We start from the raw sequence: 13,009 nt of genomic DNA on the forward strand, positions 1-13,009 counted from the left end.
GTCTTTCAGGGGATGAACAATCAATATATCCGTCGGGAAGTCTTCTGCTGTGAAACTTGTCATGAGCTCAAAAGCTTCTGGGAAAATGAAATTAGCAAACAGACTTGTTACAGGGAACTGGAGGAAGATCGTCAGGGAAAGAGCGCCCTGAGAAAGTATATGGATTATTTCTCTACTATTTTTTAAGTTAAATTTCTGTAGAAATACACCAGATGTGAAGATGAGAGACAGAATTATTGTCATTATCACTGTTCTAAGAATGCAGATATTCAATATGGTATGGTAAAGTCAGTGACACCATGAGAAGAAAGGAACACAAGACCTGGAAGAAGTTTATTATATTCACAGGTCTCAGAGAAAGGGTCACCACATACCATGCAGGGCCACAGAGGAATGACCAGGTCTTGCCCAGGTGTCAAAAGACAGAAGCATGGTGAACATCTAAGTCAGAACTTTTATTGGAGCTTCTGAACAAAATGCAAGGCAGAGTAAACAGTTTAGTATTCGATAATTTGAATAATCCTGGAGGGCTTTGGGCTATAAATGTGGTTCCTAGTTGTCTGGTACCTGGCCCTGGGATGATCTGGGGAAGGGGAAATATGGCTTCATGTGTGGGAGTTAGAGGTGGTTGGGGTCCCAGACTCAGAATTGGTTGATATGCTCACAGCAAGCCTTTTAATATCTCTAAGAAAATGCTAGTCCTTTCCATGACCAGCAAGCTTCTTAAGATGTCAAAACATCATAAGTATAGCAAATTCAATACATGATTAATTCATCTACTCATGCAGTCTTACCACCACCTATACCAGGGGTTTTCAGCCTAACATTATTGACATTTAGGGCCAGATAATTCTTTAGGGGGAGGGGGCTGTCCTGCGCTTTGTAAGATGTTTAGTGGCATCCCTCAAAATGTTGCAGTCCAGTAGGACTCCCCTACCCATTATGACAACAAAAATATCTGCTGACATTACCAAATATCCCCTAGAGGGCAAAGTCACCCCTTATTGAGAACCAGTGACTTATAGATAGGGATGAGCCTTTTTATATATAAATAAAAATGAGGTTCTATTACTTACATCTTGATAAACCGAAAAATTTTTTTCCTCACCTCTCCTCTATTGCAATCCCCAGCATATGAGGTACACTAAACTCCAAGGTTAGGTCAACAGATATATGTAAGTATAAAAGATCTCACATCTGGGATGATATTTATTAATATTCTTGGAAGAAGGAAAATGTGTCTTCCTCCCTTTGGCAAGTAAACATATTCTTGCAAAAGGAATCTGCTGAAGGGGAGCATATACTTATGTGAGGTCACATGTGTCAACATCACTCTGAATAAAAGAGCCAGCACCTGCCCTCACACATGCAGAGCTTTGGAACAGACAGATCAACTCACCTTTTCAGAAGTTACCTGGGTTCTCTCTCCCTAAAATGGGAACAGCCCAGCCAGGCTGTCTGTTTTGCTAAGATGGGAACAGCCCAGCCAGGCTGTCTGTTTTGCTAAGATGGGAACAGCCCAGCCAGGCTGTCTGTTTTGCTAAGATGCCTACTTACAGTGAAGTGGCAGTTGAGTATTCTGCTAGTCACAAGGCACATGCCTCCATGTTTCTGATCATGCTGAGCTGAAAACATGTGTAACTCACATGTGTTGAACCAACATTAACTTCTAAAAACCTTTATTAGCTCTGGAGGGGAAATAGTTTCTCTCCATAGCCAAAGAAGAGCTCTGCCACCATTCCAGCTACATTCCTGTTTATGCAGCAAGCAAAATCAGGCATTTCGACATGCAGAAGAGTCACTATTAGGGCATCCAGGCCTGGTGATTCCAGGGGAGTGAGGAAAGTCAGTTGTGCGGTTCCTGCCTTCTTCCGCCCTCCAAACCTTGGCCCACAAACCCACTGAGAGCCAAATCCCAGCATGAACTCTGTACATCTTCCCTTCCCCGAACTCTTAAGATAGGGAATTAAAAGCATAATTTGTAACATCATTCTATTTTTATCAAAATATATACACAGCCTATCTGTATATACAAGAAAAAGATTAAAATACACTAAGATACTAAGAGCAATTATTTTTGACCGGTGGAATGGCAGATTTTATGTGTATAAACCCTCCTAGTTTTTTCCCAAGTTTCTACAAGAATGCTCTGCCATTTTGTAATTAGGCAAAATAAAGTTATGAAAAAGACAACCAATTGCAAATGGTCCATAGAACAAATGCATTACAAATAATTGAATAATTTTTTTTTAAATTTTAAAATAGATTAAACAAATAATTCTCCAGATTCCCAATGACCCCTTCCAAGTTGGGGCAGTTTTCTCTCGCTTCTGTAACCAAGAGAAAAAAATCTTCAAAATGTGCTCATCATAAAATATTTCATCATTGTGTCCCACAAATAAATGTTTAAAGATGTGACCAGAGCCTCTGCATTGAAAATCTTAAAGAGCAGGGGAGTAGAGGCAGCTTCCTGTGGTTCCCCACTCTGTTCTGGAGTCTCACTTACCAGAACTATTTCCCTTATCAACTATGAATAAAAAACCCAAAAGCTTTCTTATTTTGGTAAACAGTGAATGAAAACCTAGTGGTTTTGTCATTGTTTTTGCTAGATATCCCAGATTTATTTTCACACCAAAACCAGAATGTTGGAATACTTGTTTAAATCCTGCTGATCTGAGCAAACAGTTTGAAACAGAATAATAGTATACCTTCCAACATACACTTGCAGACCAGCGGCCTATACCTCCCCATACTCCACTATGCATAAGTACACACTCCCAACATACATACATAATACTCACACTTTTTTATTCTGCTCTCCACTTATAAAAGGTAAATTCAAGCCACCATGCAATACAGAAATGTTCTAAGTGAACTAGAAGACAAAAACCCTAAATTTTTCCACCAACCCCTTTGCTGATAGAACAAAATCAATATTGCTTTATGTTCTTCTCTGCTGATCTGACCAGCAAGACTTGTGCCAAAGCTGGGTAGAGTGGAAACAGGTGTTTGCCATGGACATGCTTGTTAGCACACTTCCTGCAGATTCACTGCCAGAGGAATTCAGCCAGAGCTGCAGAGCCTCTATTTACCCTGGTAACTGATATACCTGGCAGAGGCCTTGGAGGTGAGATCATGAAGGAAAGTGAGTGACCCCAGAACTAGAAACCCCTTATTTTCTCTGAGCCAGAAAGAAGCAAGACAACAGGAATAGGATTGGTCCATAAAGAAGTTGAAAAATGTTTGCAAATAACTGATGGAGACAATTTGAGAATAATCAAATGCATTGTAGGTATGATGACCAAACCTCCTGGTTTTGGCCACAGCCCAGGTATACACCTATCATTTTGTTACAATTACAGATTATACTTTTCCCTTTTATTTTAAAAGTATTTCAGTTTAGATGATAAATTATGTGGACATGTAAGTCTAAATGATCAGCATGTAACTATAACTGAGAAACTGTGCAGTGCTTTATATTAAAAAAAATAGTGGTTTAGTATAAGAAGTATGGTCTTCAAAATACCTCTTTGGAATTAAACAGAATTCACAGCATTAGGTAGACATAAAATCTGGTGGACTTGAGTGGGGAAAGGGGTTTATCAAACCTCACTTCAAGACCACTCACCTCCCTCTGCTTGATTCCTGCTCATCAGTTGTGTCAGTCAGGATGCTTTCAGCTGCAGGTAACAAAATATCCAACTCAATCTCCTAGCCAGATGAAATCATTATTTCAAACTTGTTATAAAATAAGATTTAGTCTAGAAAGAACACCAGTGAGAAAAAATTTAGATTTTTCATTCAAACTGAGGGTGGGTAAGCTGACTTGGTCTGATCATTAGGCCAAGGTTGTCAGCCTGTGTTGAATTGTTGCAGCTCTGTCCCACAATCAGGCCAGTGAGTTGCAGGTCACAAAGAAACCAGGATGAGGCCCATTTCTCCTTAATTAGGAAAAACTACTATAAAGGCATGTCTGTAATTCTACTGGAAGAGAAGTGGCAAAATCACTATCTGACCTTTCATATTCAAACAAAAGTACAGAGATTGTAATGGGATCTGAAATGGGAGATCAAGAACTCAATAAACTATAAACTCTTTGATGACAGGGATTATTTTACTACTCTTCTTTACATATTGTAGTAACCACAGAAGTGTTCTATTCAGAGCTCCTTCAAGATAGCTTGCAATGGGGCACATAGCTGACTGAGAACTCCAGCTGCCACCTTCTGGATTCATCACTGAGCTTGAGCTGAGGCCAAACTTAACCCTGACTATTCCTAGCCATGACTGAACATGGCAGAGGAAACTAGTTCTGGGGAGTTCCTGCATGACAGGGCTCCTCTCCTGGACAACTTGTCCAGGGCCTCCCCATCAACCCAGCCCAAGCTTTTTTAGTACTGTGCTGTGGGGTGGAGTTCTTTCTACCCATGTTTTTTTCCCTCCCTCTCCTTCCACAGGAATCAGGCCAGCGTGGAAGTCTGAAGGCTGTCCTGACCACTCCAGTTCACTCTCCACCTTTATTTTTCATGGGTGATTCCTCCGAGTCTGCTTCTCGGAGGATCCAAATTGACACATAAATTTAGTGCTTCGCACATGAGAGAAAAAATCTAATTTTGTGCCCAATTGCTCTTCATTGGTTCCCAGTAAGGACATCACAATTCTAGTTTAAGAATCTCAGAAAAAAAAATCATGCTTCCTAGTCAAACCCCATACTTATCAGGGAGAATCTGTGTTCCTATATATTAACTACAACTCCTCCACAAATCAGATGAATCTAGAATAATAAATAGTAAATATTGTTTGGTCTCCATTAGAAAAATGAGGTCAGTATTTGTAGGCTTAAGGGAAAATATTATCTTCAAGCTTCAAATACCAGTTGTATTTCTCCTCCACTGTATCTGTCTGTACACCAATGTTTAAGCATTACCTTTCCCATATTGACCTTCCTTACTACAAAATAAAAGGTCTGTATATGCACTAATATTCACCAGTTTACTGAGAACCCAAGATAAATGAAAGCAACACAGTGATAAATAATGTCGATCAAAAAGGGGCAGCAAACAATCTAAATATTCAGAAAACAAGATTAAAAGAGAACTTGGGTAGATAGAGTCCTGAATCCTTTACCATCTGGCAATAAATAGTGTTATAGTTGTTATAAAAAGTGGATAAGTGTGTCATGAACCCCAGATTCCTAAGCTCTTTTCCTAGAATAAATTCATCATTCCAAATGCATTAATTTGGTGAAAAGCAGAGGGCAAGATTTGAAGGGTATGAGATTTATTGGGGGAAACACCTGTGAGAGAAAAATGGGGAGGAAGTTGTGATGTGCTAATAAATGTTTAAAAACTGGCTCTCTGTGGAAAAAAAATGTACATGTGTGTATACATACATAAGTTTATCATAAATTTCACAGGTATAAAGGATGTGTAGCACACAATTTACAAATATTAAGAAAATATACAATGATCTTTATTATAAAGTCCATATAGCTAACTGATTTTCATAGTATGCTTTTATTGGTTTATGCCAACCTCTTTCATCTACAGCCAGTCTATAGTTGCAATTCAGCCACAATTTGACAAAATTGGACAACAGATACTTTATTATTAATTTAACAAATAAGTCAGATCATCAAGGATAGTTTTCTAGTACTGAAAGAATATTTACACAATTTATATGTACGTATTTATTTGTTTGATATTTGCAATGTAATAGCTATAGACACAGTACACTTCTAAATTTAATCTGCATTATTAACATTGTCTCCATCACTTTAAAAATCTAGATGAAGAGTCAACAAACATTTTTTATACGGACAAGGTCATAAATATTGAGGGGAGGGGCATGTGGTCTTTGTTGCAACTACTCAACTTTGTAATAACAGTATGTAAACAAAGGGTCAGGACTGTATTTCAATGAAACTTTATTTATTTACAAACACAGGCAGCTGGCCAGATTTATAGTGTTTGCCAACATCCATGTTGTAAATGGTTTATTTCAAGCTACTGATGTGACATCAGTGAAGGTGAGTTGAGAAGGCAACAGCTCCCCATCATATAGTAATTTCACCATATAAATTTAATAGGACTAAATAACCTAAAGATCATAGATTATTGTAAAATGCAGTAAAATAACTAGAAAGTGATGAATTTCACATAGTTATGACTGTTTTTAATATAATTAAAAATTAATATAATTAATATAACATTAAATTAATAATCTTAATAAATTTAATAGATTGAAATTAATATAATTTAATTGTAATTTTATAATTTACTCTTAATAATGTTTATATTTAATAACTAGCTTAAAAATCCCTAAAAAATTAATAACTGTCCTCACAAACAAATAGCACACCACTAGGAAGAGCCAGAGAAGTTAAGGAGAGTCATCAAATTGTGATACAGATTTGACCTCCATGAAAGAGAAAGGGAAGAATGTGGAACTGGGTTAGGCAGCAGGGCAAGCCTAATAAAGTTTTGGCCAGACTAATGGGACATCCTTGAGCCAAAGGCAACTGTTCAAAGAAGGTCCGCATCTTGCAGAGAGAGGCCTGCTTTAGTACCTCTGCTGTGCTCAGTCAGAGGAGCCCAAGAAAAGTCTGGCCTTGGTGCAAACGCTTGGGGCAGATGTAGATGGGAACTAGTTGCAGATGGGAAGTCAGCTATGCTCCCCACAGCAGCATCTCTGAGTGGAGCTTTTTCATGCCCACAATATCCAGGAAAACCTAAAACCCCTTTAAGCAGTGAATGTGAATGTGAATGAGTTCACATTATAATGTGAATGTGAATATAATGTGAATGAGTTCACATTATATTAAGAAGTTCAGGTCTGTGATTCAACAGTCTTGCACAATTCATAGCGTTCACCATAGCACAGACCTGTATCTCTGAAACAAATAATACATTATATGTTAAAAAAAAAAAGGAAGAGGATAGTAGGAAGGGAAAAATGAAGGGGGGGAAATTGGAGGGGGAGATGAACCATGAGAGACTATGGACTCTGAGAAACAAACAGAGTTTTAGAGGGGAGGGGGGTAGGGAAATGGGTTAGCCCTGTGATGGGTATTAAAGAGGGCACGTATTGAATGGAGCACTGGGTGTTATGCGCAAACAATGAATCATGGAACACTACATCAAAACTAATAATGTAATGTATGGTGATTAACATAACATAATAAAAAAAAAGTTCATCAAGTTCCATGAAATACACAGATAGCAATTTATTTAAAAATAAATAGCCATTAGTGAGCTTTAAAAGATCTCAGTGACAAAAGTCATGTGCATTTGGAGGCAGATTTAGTTAAAGAACCTTTCAGAGATCCTTAATGAGGGGAGCTTGTGAGTCTGGAGGTTGGTTACAAGTTAAAATACAAGATGCATATTTTATAAGCATAATGAAGGAATACAACTTATGAAAATTACTAATAGGTGGATATCAACAGGTCATATAAGCTCAATAAATCATCACTTCCTAAGTAAAGTGTGCAAAGAGCTGAGACAGCTGCCTGCTTATGAGAGAGCAGCCATTCCATGTTTTATCTTACCTTTCAAACAAGCAAACTGTTATTTTTATGTCCATCACTTTAATTTAATTTGAGGTAGAATGAGGATATAACCAATGTTTTAACATTATTCCCCATATCCCTAATTCTTCTCTCAATACTTCAACTTTCAATCCTTGGTTGCTAATGTGCTTAAGCAACGACTATACCTAACAACAGGCCGACACTCCAGATTCTTTACATTCTTTCCTGGGCCTGTAATTGAGCAGAGTTTTAAGTGAGAAGCTGCCAGGAGCGGAATAGTAATAGGTGCCTAAAGCCTTCAAAATATTTATACCCTCTAACTTACTTGCCTCTAGGAATCTCTCCAAGGAAAATAGATGGGTATATGAAAAGAGTATTAAGTATTAAAGGGTTATTTATAAGAGTGAAAAATTAAGGTTGAAGCCAACTTTTTAAAAATCCTTCTTCGTATATTCTGATTTTCTTGCCGTAAGCATGCATTACTTTGCTTTAGCAATGTTATAAACTGAATTGTATCCCCTCAAATTCATGTTAAAGTCCTAACCCCCAGTACCTCAGAGTGTGACTATATTTGGTTGTAGGGCCTTTAAAGGAGGTGATTGGTTAAAATGAGACCTTTGGTGTGGGCATAATCCAATTTGATTGATGTCCTTATAAGCAGAGGAGATTAGGATGCACAAAGGGACACCAGGAAAGCACGCACACCCAGAGGAAAGGCCACATGAGAATGAAGCAAGAAGGCCATCTGCAAGCAAAGGAGAGAGACATTGGGAGAACCAAATCTGACACCTTGACCTAGGACTTCCAGCCTCCAGAGCTATGAGAAAATAAGTTTCTGTTGTTTAAGACCCCCATCTGTGGTATTTTCTTATAGCAGTTTTAGTGAACTAATAACATTTACCCAATCTTTCCATTTTGGTTATTTTTATATTTATGAAATGAACACAAGTGCATATATATATATATATGTTTAATTCAAGTATCACAAAAGGACATATAAGTAGTAGTGAGTACCCTTCTTACTTAGGCTCTTGAGGGAAAGCTGATACCAAGCTTCTTGTATATCTTTCTCCAAAGCTTCAATTTGAATAAGCAAATAAATATGTGAGCTATATTTTTATGCAAAATGAGACTATACTATCTTCACTAAACTGCACCTTGTTTTCTTAACTTACCTGGAAGTTTTTCTATGTAAGCACATTCAGTTTTTCTTTAATGTTTTCCATTATGATGATGTTAACAATTGGTTTAACCAATCACATCAAAGAAATCAAACCAATCACATCACTTTAGGTTGTTTTTCATTTTCTGGCTTCACAAACAATGTTGTAATAAGAATACTTACACATACATTTTTGCATACATGGATAAGAATTATGGAATAAGTTCATAAAAATGAAAATGTTAAGTCAAAACATGAGTTCCTTGTTGTTGTTGTTTAATTTTGACTTCTTGACTTCTTGTCTTGCAAAGAAAGATATTGTATTAATTTAAACTCCCACCCTGAGTGACTATTTCCATAGTTGCTCACACTGTGTGTTGTCCAACTCTTAATCATTGTTAATCTGACAGGTGAAAAATGGCATCTCACTGTTTTAAACTGAATTTAATTAATTATAAGATTGGTTGAGACCTTTTTATATGCACAGGAAACAGCTGGATTTTTTCTTCTGGTACAGCCATTTTATAACCTCTGCCCATTTTACTATACATTTTCTTTTTCTCAATTGATTTATAAGTACCATGCATTTCTTTTCATGTGTATATACAGTTCTATGAATTTTGACAGATGCTTAGAGTCATGTAATTACCACAATCAAGATATAGTATAGTTCCATCACTCTGAAAAATCCCCTTATGCTGCTCCTTTGTGGTCAATTCCTCCACCAATTTCTAATCCCTGACAACCACTGATCTGTTCTTTATCCCTATACTTCTGCTTTTTCCAGAATTCCATGAATGAAGTATATAGTATGTAGTCTTTTGAGTTTAGCTTTTTCCACTCAGCAAAATGTATTTGGGATTAATTATTGTTGTGTATATCAGTTGTCCATTCCTTATATTTGCTGAGTATTATTCTGTTGTGTGGACGTATCATAGTTTGATGATCCACTCCTCACTTGAAGGACATTTAGGTCATTTCTAGTTTTTGATGATTAAGAATAAAACTGCTGTAAACATTTGCATACAGATTTCTGTGGAACATAAGTCTCCATTTCTCTTGAGTCAATATCCAGGATTAAGATTGCTGGGCCATATGGTAAATGCCAAACTATTTTCCCAAATGACTATACTATTTTGTATTTCCACCACAATGTAAAAGAGTTCTAGTTACTCAGAATTCTGACCAACACTTGATTTGACTTTTGTTGTGTTTTTAAAATTTTGTTGGGTTTTTTTTTGGGGAGGAGGGGATTAAGAGGGGACTTTTTTTCTTGTTTTTTTTTTTTATTTGGGTCATTCTATGAGGTTAGTGTTACCTCATTGCAGTTTTAATTTTCATTTTCCTAGTTATGTCAAGCATTACTTTTATGTGTTTATTTGCCATCCATACAACTTCCTTGGTAAAATGTTCAAATTTTTTGCCCATTACATTGTTTATTTTCTTAACATTTAGTTTGAACTTTATATATTCTAGAAACAAGTCCCTTAACAGGTAAATGATTTGCAAATATGTGCTCCATTTATGGCTTGACTTTTATTCTCTTTTACAGTGTCTCACAGAACAAATTTTTAATTTTTATCTGATAAAGACTGAAATTTTTTTTCTATGAATCATGCTTTTTGTGTTGAATCTAAGAATTTTTTTCCTTAACCCAAGGGAAATAATGAAGATATTATTTTGTGTTTTTTTTTCCCTAGAAGTCTTAGTCTTACATTTTATATTTAGGTCTATGATCCATTTTGAGTTAATTTTGTGTAAGATGTAGAGTATGGATTGAAGTCCATTCCTTTTTAAAGACTTCATCCATTTATTTGAGAAAGAGAGAGCAGAGAGCACAAGTGGGGAGAGGTGAGGAGAGGGGCAGAGGGAGAGGGAGAAGCAGACTTCCCACTGAGCAGAGAGCCCCATGTGGGGTTCGATCCCAGGACCCCGAGATTATGACCCAAGTTGAAGGCAGACACTTAATCGACTGAGCCACCCAGGAGCCCCTAAAGTCCATTTTTTTAAATATGAGTGTATGATGCTCCAGCACCATTTGTTTAAAAAAAAAAAAAATCTTTCCTCCATTGAGTTGCCTTTGTCTCTTGCCAACAATCAATTAGCTGTATTTGGGTATATATATTTCTGGACTCTGTTCTTTTATTATTATTATTTTTAAAGATTTTATTTATTTATTTGACAGAGAGAGACCCAGAGAGAGAGGGAACATAAGCAGGGAGAGTGGGTGAGGGAGAAGCAGGTTTCCAGCAGAGCAGGGACCCTGATGAGGGGCTCGATCCCAGGATCCTGGGATCATGATCTGAGCTGAAGGCAGACGCTTAACGACTGAGCCACCCAGGCACCCCTCTGGACTCTGTTCTGTTCCATTGGCCTATTTGTCAGTTCCTTCACCAGTGCCATGCTGTCTTGATTATGATAGCTTTATATTAAGTCACAGAATCAAATAATGTGAGTCTTCCAACTTTCTTCTTCAAAGTTGTTCCTAATCTAGTTCTTTTGCCTTGCCATATAAAATTTAGAGTCAGCTTGTCGGTATCTACCAAAAGGTCTTGCTGGGATTTTCTTTGATGTTACATTGAATCCACACATCAGTTTAGGAAGGAACAAATTTATAAAACTATATATTCATAGACTTTGCTCATTTATCTATTGATTTTTTTTCTTCACTAATTTGTAAAAGCCATTTGTTTCTCTTAAAAATATTTGTTAGAAGGGAAAAAAACAAACAAACCTCAACTGGACCAGCAGATATGGACACAAAAGCACTAACCATTTGCATTTTTCTCTCCTCAGGCTCAGAGAAGAATGGAAACAGAGACTGGAGAAAAGGCTGCAGATGCTGGACAATCCTGATGAGAAGAAAAAGCAGGCAAGCACAGTGGGCTGAGAGCTGCCTGCTTCATCCATTTCAAAGATAACAAGCCACCAAGGGCACTCTTCTAGGAGAAAAATCTAACACCAAGCTATGTTGATTTACTAAGCAAGACACTATTCGATTTCCCATTTGTAAGGGATTTACATGTGAAACCTCCCCCAGTGCTAATGGGAGTCATTATCCAACTCAATCCTCTCTGCACAGGACAGAGTGACTGCCTGTGTGACAGGGAAGCTTGGGTTATTTAATATAAAAAGCTGTTAGAATTAACAGTCCCCAGGTTTCTAAGATCCATGTAGTGTAATTTATGTCCACATTTTCTTTTCATTTTCAAATCTGAATGTTTTATCTAAGCTTACCAAAGGCAATGACCTGGATGGGAATTTGGCTTCCCTGGATCTTCTGGAAAAACAGAGTCAATCTTTTCTTCCTGTCCTGCTTTTTGTGAATACAGAAATGCAACTGCTTTAAAAAAATAAGACTATTATTATAAAAAGAATAATTTATTAACAATACAGTTTGAAAATGAACTGAACTAAGTATCTTTCTCGTCTCTTCATATGAATTTTTTTCTCATAAGCATCTTTAATTAGAAACATAAAACAAGATAATGCTTAATAAACTTGTTGTTGTGCCCTCACTGGAGTGTGCCCTGTGTTAACTCCTTCACACCTGTCTCGGTTAGCTCTCTGGTGCTAGTGCAAGTGTCAGCTTGCAGCTGCCCCCAGACACATTCTGGAATTTACAGTCCCCCTCACAGTCGTCTCTTCTCAGTCCCAGAGCATGACCACAGGGCTGGGCAGGTTCTATCAGTCACAGTAACTAGGGTTCCTCTGTCCACAGAATCCTCTCTGGGGGACAGGGACAGAGGGGGGAGCCCTGAGCACCAAAGAATGCAGATGGCCAGTGGGACCCAGGGAAGGTAACCTGAGACAGTGCTGAGAAGGCATCTGTCCCTCACCAATACCCTTGGTAGCATAAACTGCTTCCCTTGGAAAACTAACAGGGCTTCTCACAGCTAAGAGAACCATGAGGTGGCCGGAGGGTTGGCGAGGTGATCCCACATCCCCACAGCTGTAGGTTCTTATCCAATTTGGATACAACATATAAACAATAATCTACAGCTGGGAAAATCTGAACAAAGTTTGGAAAAAGAGGCTAGTAATAAAATACAATTTTAGTAAGGACAGAGAACCATGGGAATACATATCAGGTTACCTAACAATATAGAGCAGTCAGGGAAAGCCCCCTGGGAAACTGATGTTTAAGCTGAGACCCTAAAAATGAGTAAGGGTCCATCCAAGAAAAGAAGAGGGGTTGAATATCCTGGACACAGGGGAATAGCACGTGTAAAGAGCCAAAGAGGAGCATGTCAACTTCAGAGCAGAGGTGGACTAGGGATCCACAAAGAGGTGAAAAACTGTGTTTGTGACACGGA

The 13,009-nt window shown here is 37.7% G+C and overlaps 1 protein-coding gene across 1 annotated transcript; it reads left to right on the forward strand.

Annotated features, from left to right (window-relative positions):
- On the forward strand, positions 1–11,583 carry LOC113934219 (protein FAM240B-like). The gene is made up of 2 exons (XM_027614763.1): positions 1–155; positions 11,490–11,583. The coding sequence occupies exons 1-2, from the start codon at positions 13–15 to the stop codon at positions 11,581–11,583; spliced, it is 237 nt and encodes a 78-aa protein (XP_027470564.1). The 5' UTR covers positions 1–12.
- Positions 11,584–13,009: the final 1,426 nt, after the last annotated feature.

Source organism: Zalophus californianus, chromosome 13 (assembly GCF_009762305.2).
Source record: "Zalophus californianus isolate mZalCal1 chromosome 13, mZalCal1.pri.v2, whole genome shotgun sequence".
NCBI lineage: Eukaryota > Metazoa > Chordata > Mammalia > Carnivora > Otariidae > Zalophus > Zalophus californianus.

What these genes read in the sequence shown, in the direction of transcription:
- LOC113934219 (XM_027614763.1), top strand. Translation starts at nt 13, where the DNA reads ATGAACAATCAATATATCCGTCGGGAAGTCTTCTGCTGTGAAACTTGT. An exon ending in GGAAAGAGCGCCCTGAGAAA is followed by an intron (nt 156 to 11,489) that starts GTATATGGATTA and finishes TTCTCTCCTCAG; the next exon opens with GCTCAGAGAAGAATGGAAAC.